The 7,935-nt window shown below is 41.5% G+C and overlaps 3 protein-coding genes across 3 annotated transcripts; 1 reads left to right on the forward strand and 2 right to left on the reverse strand.

The window, feature by feature from the left end:
• Window positions 1-189: 189 nt before the first annotated feature.
• On the reverse strand, window positions 190-4,242 carry LOC124314605 (platelet-activating factor acetylhydrolase IB subunit alpha2-like). Its single transcript, XM_046779811.1, has 5 exons — window positions 4,020-4,242; window positions 3,835-3,957; window positions 3,682-3,765; window positions 1,481-1,603; window positions 190-1,367 (listed from the first exon to the last, which is right to left on the reverse strand). The coding sequence occupies exons 1-5, from the start codon at window positions 4,083-4,085 to the stop codon at window positions 1,023-1,025; spliced, it is 741 nt and encodes a 246-aa protein (XP_046635767.1). The 5' UTR covers window positions 4,086-4,242; the 3' UTR covers window positions 190-1,022.
• A 69-nt stretch (window positions 4,243-4,311) lies between these two features.
• Window positions 4,312-5,843, forward strand: LOC124314602 (tetratricopeptide repeat protein 19 homolog, mitochondrial-like). Its single transcript, XM_046779808.1, has 2 exons — window positions 4,312-4,756; window positions 4,845-5,843. Exons 1-2 carry the CDS (start codon window positions 4,397-4,399, stop codon window positions 5,649-5,651), a joined length of 1,167 nt encoding a protein of 388 aa, XP_046635764.1. The 5' UTR covers window positions 4,312-4,396; the 3' UTR covers window positions 5,652-5,843.
• LOC124314603 (putative GPI-anchor transamidase) lies at window positions 5,634-7,260 on the reverse strand. The gene is made up of 7 exons (XM_046779809.1): window positions 7,104-7,260; window positions 6,847-7,023; window positions 6,659-6,769; window positions 6,383-6,591; window positions 6,088-6,316; window positions 5,847-6,016; window positions 5,634-5,778 (listed from the first exon to the last, which is right to left on the reverse strand). Exons 1-7 carry the CDS (start codon window positions 7,167-7,169, stop codon window positions 5,691-5,693), a joined length of 1,050 nt encoding a protein of 349 aa, XP_046635765.1. The 5' UTR covers window positions 7,170-7,260; the 3' UTR covers window positions 5,634-5,690.
• Between the last annotated feature and the right edge of the window lie 675 nt (window positions 7,261-7,935).

The following is a 7,935-nucleotide window of genomic DNA, read 5'->3' on the forward strand; positions in this document are numbered from 1 at the left end:
TTGAGTTCACAAGAGCGGGACTGAAAAAAAGAATATCGGGCGTGAATACATAAAAAGAGGAAGCTTCTTCTCCCCCTCCCTTTTATCTCTCTCTTAAAAGTCTCTTCTTCCTCTTCCCCGGGAACTGATTGCACACGCTACGACACCCCCAACACAGATCAAAAAAACCTTTCTTTTTTCTTTTTCTTATTTTCTTGCTGAAACCCGCACAAAAGACACAAAATCCCCACTCGTTTTTTTTGGGGGTTGTTGTTGGGTTGGTTTTCTCCTCGGTCGGTCGTCGTCGATCCCGGTCGAATAACTCTTCCAGAGTGGTTGAGACACACAGCACGGAACAAAAACACAAATCCGATTATGTACAGTACAAAGAGCAAACCCCACCCACCAACCCACCCAAAAATAGGAGAGGACATCGGGAGAGAAATCCGTGGAACACGCATCAAGGACATGAACACACAAGGCACACACACACACACACACCCAACAAGCACAGCACGGAATAATGCTAATGAATAAATTTTTTAGCCAGACAAAAAAAAAAAAAAAATAAAACAAAAGAAAATAAGGCTTCTCTGCTACTGCTGCTGTGCTATGGATATAACATTGATATAGGCCCATTCAAATGTGATTGTTGGTTGAGGATTCATTTTTTCTTCCATCTTTTTCAATATATATCTATATAAATCAGCGGGCGGGATTTTTATTTGATTCGAAAAAGAAATAAAAATAAAAAAAAGGAGGACAAATGGAGAAAGAGCCAAATTAGCGCCAGTGGGAGAGTAAAGAAATGACGGGCAGTACAACAATAGAAGCAATCGGATGTTCGACGGCCAACAACAAAAAGGAGGATAATCAAGTCGGCGTCGCCATTTCAGCCCGTCGTCCATTTATCGCACCTTTTTTCTTTTCTTCTTTTTTTGATTTAGTGAAAGAGTTTCTTTCATTATTTTATACGAGAGCCAATGGTGAAGGTGCATGTAGAAGAAGAAGACAAAATCAAATGGGAAAGAAAGAAATAAGAATCACGGTCCTTTGTGAAGCAGCGATTGGGCGTTGCTGTTGTTGTTGTTGCTGCTGCCGGCCTGTTGTTCGTCGGCCGGTTGCTGCTGGGTTCCGTTGGTTTCGGCCAGCAGCTGGATGAGGAGGTCGTGCAGAGGCTCAAAGACTTTGCGGTAGCCGTTGGGCGTCAGGTGGAGATAGTCGTACATGTCCAGATGGGAAATGCTGCCGTCCGGCAAGACGAAATCCGGGGCCGTATTGACCAGCTGGACGCGAGTCATCAACGCCGTCTTGTGGGCCAGCAACTCGTTGACCTGGGCGTTGCGCTGACGCAGCGGATTGACCAAATGTCCGCGCGGCAGCAGCGACTGACGGACAAAAAAATAAATAATAAAAATAATAAAATAAAATAACCGAGCCGAATGTTGCCCGGTTGGTGGACGGGCGGGTGGCAATTTGGCATATGCGTCGATTGACCCACCATGACAATGATGTGCGCTTGGGGTTGCTTCTCCCGGATGAGATGAACGACGGCCATGATGCCGTCGGCGATCATGTCGGGAGTGTGTCCGTGATTGTTTGTGCCCACCAGGAGGACGACAACCTAGACGGGACCCAAAAAAAATGAAAAAAAATAAACAGAAAAACCCAGTCAGACGGAAAGGCTCACAAAGATTTGAAGATCGCCGGCCGTTGCGGCTGCGGCAGATGTTTCCCATCCGTCATCCGTTGCCAACTTTTTTAAAGGCGCAGAATATCAAAAACTCCACCACCTACGACCTATACGACACACACACACACACACACACGGGTATATCTAATAATAAATAAAACGTCCCCACAAATCCAATAGACACAAGCGAACGAGCGGCTTCCGCTTTTTATTTTTTTTTCCTCCCCGGTGGATTCATTCCGGATGCATTTCTCGCCAAATACACACACTCCCCACCCGCCTTTGTCTTTCTAACCCACCCATCACTATGCCAACACAATCCAATAGAAGGAAAGGAAAAAATCCTTTTGCAAATACAACCCAACCCAGTCGGCATTTTCAATAATAACTCGGCGAGCGTCAGAGAAGAGGGGTTTCATTTGTGTGTGTGTGTGTGTGTGTATCCGGAAGCTTGTCAATAGGCAAAGAAGAAATGCAGGAGCGGAAGAAGATCTAAGCGGTAGAATAAATAAATATATCAATGAGCTGCTGGGAGGCGGATCGAACGCGTAATATATAAAATATAGTAGACGAATAGTGTGCAGCAGCAGCACATGTGCGCTGTACCACTGGGAATGTACATATAAAAGTTCCTTCATATCATTTCCTCCTTCCCCCCAACCCCGTCCCCCAGCACAAAACTACTAACCTTCATCAATTGGATCAACGCTCGACTAACTCGCAAAAGGCTCACGCCCCGTCACACAGAATCGACTGCCACTGTTATAATATCCACCAACTGTGTGTGCATAAATCATCAGAGTTTCAGATTCACTTTTGTGCGATGAAAAGAGATGGGGGCGATATAATCCCGGCGACTTGATATGACGACGAATAACAAGACGCAACTGTGTGGCCTACTACAAATTCCCGAGTCGAGTCGAGGAAAAATAACAAGAGCGAATGAAAATCCGGAAGGAAAAACATGGGGGGTTGTCGGATGCAGCGGCGGCTAACTGGCCGTGTCAAACTCGTCAAAACTTAATTAGCGCCATGGTGCACAGTCGTCGTCGTCGTCGTCATAGAACTCGGCTAAGCGAATCGGTTGCGTGATTGACGACCGCCCAGTGAAAGTTCCCTGTCTGTCTATTTTCTTTCCTTTTAATAATGTAAAAATAAAAAGAAAGACTGGGCATTTATACTACGACCCTGGGCTAGGAGAAGAGCGAAACTTTGGCCGGCCGAAAAGGCAAGAGCGATATGAGATCGTAATGACATCCCGTGCTGGAAAACTTGGACCAATCTTAACCGATCAAAGACTTGGCCAGGGCCTGGACTCCCTACCAAATCCTGGCCGCTCCTAACTCTCTTTTAAAAAGTTGTATGTATACCCCATCATTTTCCTTCTTCCCCTTTTTTTTTCGATTTCTTCTTTATTTCCTACTCCTCCCTCTATTTATCTCTCTATAAATATAATACACACACACTCTTTCATCGTCTGGCTATAATATCTTTGGCCATTCTTTGCACAAGGCAAATAAATAAGGCCAACGCTTTTATCGTTATTAGTCTCCAAGGCACTAAAGGCAGCCGGCAGAAATGGTTCGGGCGTCGATAGCACGCGGGACTACGACAGGGGGAAAAAATAAAAATCTCTTGTTTTTTCAGACTTCTTTTGTTGTTGTTTGTGTTTTCCCTTTTCAATTTTAAACGTGTGATCTGAGAGTTTATTGCAAAGCTGTTGCATAATTCAAGAGATGATTTCGTTTGATCCTTTTGCGCGACGGGGCGTTCAACGATAAGACGGCGGGGGAAAATGTCCATAACTCGTACGAGAAAAGAGAAAAAAGGGCCTTATTTGATTTGCTTTGCCAGCAGTGTGCTGAATTGTCAAGCACCAAACACAATCATCTTGTGCACCAACACGACTGGCAAATCTTTCAGCATCCACTTCTTTAGATCTCAACCAACAGACTTTATTCAAGCACGGAGGGAATAAAACAAAAGGCTAGAAAGCAAAGAGATTTTACCTTGGGTTTGATGTTGTCCAGCTCTCCATTCGCAAGCCGCCAGAGCACGTGCTGGGTCTGGTCTCCACCTATGCCAAAGTTTAACTGGAATAAACACGACAGAGTTATTAGTGTTGGGCGATGGTTGATAGCCAGGAGTAAACTTAATCGTACTGGGTGCAGAGGGGCAAACATGGTTTCCCACATGTCTGTGTAGATGAGATGAGAGATGAGCGAATCACCAACAAACAGGATCTCTGGTTCTCTCTCTTTTGTTTCCAAAACAAATCGCTGGTGCTGAAGAGAATAACACACGCGTCAATAAAACGAAAGGGAAAAATCAAGACTCTGTATAATACCAAGTTCATCCATCTGTTATCCCCATGGACGTCTTCGACTGGGCAAGGAACGGCCGCTTCGTTCATGGTGTAAATAAGACGGGAAATCCTGCAGAAACTATTTAAACTGTATTTTCATTACGCCACACTGTGGCCCTCGATAAATTTTTCTCTGTATAACGTGAGGGAGAGTACACGTCGCCGTTTCGGACGACTGGTACGAACAACTAACTACCTGTCAAACTGAAAAAAATGAGCACGGACCTACCATCTAGCGGACTGTTTCGCAACTTTTAACCAAGGTGAAAATTTCGGCTGCTGTTTTCCCACCCAAAAAACAACAAGTTCCTCCCTTCAAGTTTTTCTCGACTCTCGTAAATTAAATTTATACGCGATCAATGTTTTCTAGGACAAAACACTCGTGGTGCATTGTAGCTCGAATGATGAAGCATTATTCAAAAACGTCTGCCAACCAACTGTCGTCCAAACAGCAGGTTGGAATTCAAATAGTTAAACCCATTTCGTATGTCATACCCTTACAAAAGTCGGTGCCCTTACGTAATCCACCCATTGCCTTGGAAAATGACGAGCCAGACCAACAAGAAGACGAACAAAACTATTATTCTGCCATGTCAAAGGCTTTTGGTTTTGCAGGATTAATGGGTATTTTGAAGGGCGATAGTGATGGTGATGAAAAAAAGGATCTTGGAGAAGAACAGATCGTCCACATGATCAAATTAGCTAGGCTTTCCCAAGAGGTAGGCCCTATACTGTTTTGCAACAGCTTGTTTAAAACTATTTTTTATTTTATATATATTGATTATTATATTTTTTACAATTTGACAGAGGAAAGAGTACAAGAAGTCTGAACAGCTTCTGCACTTGGCATTAAAGGCAGCCCATGAAATTCAACATTATGATGCCCAAAGGTACATCATTGATGACATGGCCAACAATGCCTATGAAGTGGGAGACTTAAAGAAAGCTGAAAGGCTTTTCATCAACCTGATGAAACAGCTTATTGCTGATGGAATGGCTCAAGATGATAATGCCATTATTCACATCAGCGCAAAGCTTGCAAACCTCTATTTCATGTTTCGTGAAGAGGTTAAAGCACGAGAGGGCTTCAGATTTTGCATTCATCACCTGGAGACTAAATTAAAGATGAATGTTGATGATTTTGACACTTTAGCTCTTTACTCATTAATCCTCTCTTGGTTTGGAGACTTTGTCCATAGCAGTGGAGATTTTACTCAGTCCTTGGCTTTGTTCAAGCAATCTTATGAGATTTCGGTCAAAATCAATGGCAAACATCATCCCCACAGTTTACTCCAACTCAATAATATGGCCGCTTCCTACACCATGATGAACCGACTTGAAGACGCTGTAGACTGTCTTAATTCAGCCCTGATTCTGGCCCAAGAGTATCGTATGGATGACGGTTTGAAGGATCTTCCTTATTATTTTATCAACTTGGCCAATGTGTACCTGACCCAAGTAGAGAAATCTGCAGCCGACGCCAAAGAGCTTTTGAAGCTGGCCGAGAGCTCATGCCAGGAAGGATTTAATTGCGCCAAAATGATGCGAAATAGAGAAGCCATGCTCCAAGCCAAGAAATGCATGAAACAAATTAAATCCCACCAAACTTTGTAATCTCGTTCTATCAAAACGTGTATATTGACCGACTTCAATTTAAAATGTTAAACTGTGAATGCATAATGGCGGAATAGGGTCCGCATAGTACAAAGTACGTCTTGGCACTTCCTCCCGATGCGGCATACTGTAATGGAAATAGTACCGCACATTATTGTGATTTCGTGTTAGTTGAATAAACTTAAAAAGTTTCACCTTGTTTCTTTATTTGAAGGTGATGGTAATACTATCGGGTCTGCAGCCATTTCAATGCGCTTTTGTGAACCAAAGAAATCCGTAATAAAGACCCTGTTAGGGTCTCGCTGGAAAAGGTCACTACGAAAGCCAACAGTAGAAAGACACAAGTATTTTGGACAGACTTTGAGCTGAAATTAAAAAGAGTTACTAATTTTAACCGGGAAGTTAGAAGACTACACGACTTTTCACTAGGACTTACAAATTGACCGAGTGTGTGATTACTTGTGGGCGTGACATGCTCGAGGAATTCAAGGGCGTAGTAAGTGTAACGATCAATTATGTAAACGCCGATAGCAGGATCAACGTGATGTGAAAGGGAATCCTCACCGACTAGGCTACTCCCAATTGCCAAAACATTCGGAGCGTAAAACTTCTGATAAAGTGATGCTGCTTGGCAAGTGTCGACAATAAATAGCATTTCGTGGTATCTAAAAAAATAAAAATCAAACAAAAACGTACCTAGAAGTTGTTTTTAACTTTTAAGGATCCACTACCTTTGTTTTTCCCACATTTGTTGAATAGCGTCCGCCAAATCGACATTTGTGATCTCTTCAGAATCCTGAAATTTTAAGAATCCATCACCACCATGGCCAGTTAGATATATTAAAACATTGCTTCCTGCATCAGTCAACAGTTTTTTAGATCTTGGGGTTGAAGCTGGTAACCTACCAGTGAGAACACGAATAAAGTTCTCAACAGTTACCTACAATAATAACAAAACATTATATTGAGCTGGGCAAGGAAAGTTATGCAAAAGTAGGAAGGAATACCTCATAACCTCGGTAATCTACTTCAACATCATCTCCATATACATCAATTTGTTGATTTGCATTATTGTAAACTGCCGCTGGGTGAGGATTTCTCGAATTACAAGCCATGTCCTTTGATAGAAAAATATTGTGATTCATATTGCAATAAATAACTTAATCAAATTATTAACATTATTAAAATTATTTACATCAGCGATCATTAAAATAATTTGACTATCTGGAATTCCTAATCTTTTTACACTCCGGTAAATTGATAACACGTTTGCTACATGTCTGTAATTAAACCAGAAACGTGAAGTGTCGACCAGTACAGCCCAATTACTAGTATGATCCCCAGATGTCAGAAAATTTGAGGCTTGAGTGTCCTGTTTAAAGTTGGGAAATTCAATGTATATTGTATTTATGAGAATTTCTAAAACTTAAAATTAATTCGAGACAGACTTACCCAAGCATGTGTGTTAGAAATTAAAAGCGCTACAAAATAATACAAGGATGCAATTATCATTTTCATTTTTTTGAAGAGCTTTCACCGTAAACATTCGAATTTGAAACAAGCAGACGACTTTCAAATTTTGCTTTCTGGACTTTGAATCCTAAAACGCGGAATAAAGTAGGTGGGACTAGTTACTACTTAGTACTTACTAGGCCTAGCTAGTAGCGGACTAGCTAGTAGCTACAGGGTTATTATTAGGGTCATTTTAGCTGAAAATGGTATACCTAGAAAAATTAGTAATTATAATTTTTTTAAATGAGCACTATTTATACTTACTTGTTATAAGGAAGTGTAAAAAACCCGGACAAAATTGGACTGTGAAATCAAATATAAATTTTCAATAGACAACCCAAGGATGCTGAGTTGCCAGGTCTGGAAAAGGTCGAAAATATCGATTTAACTTTTGAAATTTATTTTCTTGTTTGAATATTTGAAGTCGAGGTAATAGAGGACAGTCCCTTGAATCTTTTGAGACTTAGTTTTCATTTTGGTGTTGAGTATTAAGCCTGTCGTGTGACCGTAAAGTCTTGAAATCACAAAAATGATTGCAGAAAAAACTTCAAAATCTCATCACTTTTGAAATTTATTTTGGTGATTGAATATTTGAAACCTAGGTAATAGAGGACAGTCCCCTGAATCTTTTGAGACTTAGTTTTTATTTCTGTGTTGAGTATTAAGCCTGTGGTGTGACCGTAATGTAATAGAACGGCGTGTGCGTCATTTGGCCTACGGCTATGATGACGCATCACACCTCTACAGTTTCCGGTGCAACCCCTTTTCCCTT

The sequence above is a fragment of the Daphnia pulicaria genome, chromosome 10, assembly GCF_021234035.1.
Source record: "Daphnia pulicaria isolate SC F1-1A chromosome 10, SC_F0-13Bv2, whole genome shotgun sequence".
NCBI lineage: Eukaryota > Metazoa > Arthropoda > Branchiopoda > Diplostraca > Daphniidae > Daphnia > Daphnia pulicaria.

Excerpts from the sequence above, each read along its gene's own strand:
- LOC124314605 (XM_046779811.1), bottom strand. The coding sequence starts at position 4,085 with ATGAACGAAGCGGCCGTTCCTTGCCCAGTCGAAGACGTCCATGGGGAT. Across the intron at positions 3,766-3,834 it reads TGTTTGCCCCTCTGCACCCA|TTAAACTTTGGCATAGGTGG; the intron begins GTACGATTAAGT and ends TGTTTATTCCAG. Across the intron at positions 1,604-3,681 it reads TGGACAACATCAAACCCAAG|GTTGTCGTCCTCCTGGTGGG; the intron begins GTAAAATCTCTT and ends GGTCCCGTCTAG.
- LOC124314602 (XM_046779808.1), top strand. The coding sequence starts at position 4,397 with ATGTTTTCTAGGACAAAACACTCGTGGTGCATTGTAGCTCGAATGATG. Across the intron at positions 4,757-4,844 it reads TAGCTAGGCTTTCCCAAGAG|AGGAAAGAGTACAAGAAGTC; the intron begins GTAGGCCCTATA and ends ACAATTTGACAG.
- LOC124314603 (XM_046779809.1), bottom strand. The coding sequence starts at position 7,169 with ATGAAAATGATAATTGCATCCTTGTATTATTTTGTAGCGCTTTTAATT. Across the intron at positions 6,317-6,382 it reads CAAATGTGGGAAAAACAAAG|ATACCACGAAATGCTATTTA; the intron begins GTAGTGGATCCT and ends TTATTTTTTTAG. Across the intron at positions 5,779-5,846 it reads CCTTCAAATAAAGAAACAAG|TATGCCGCATCGGGAGGAAG; the intron begins GTGAAACTTTTT and ends TTTCCATTACAG.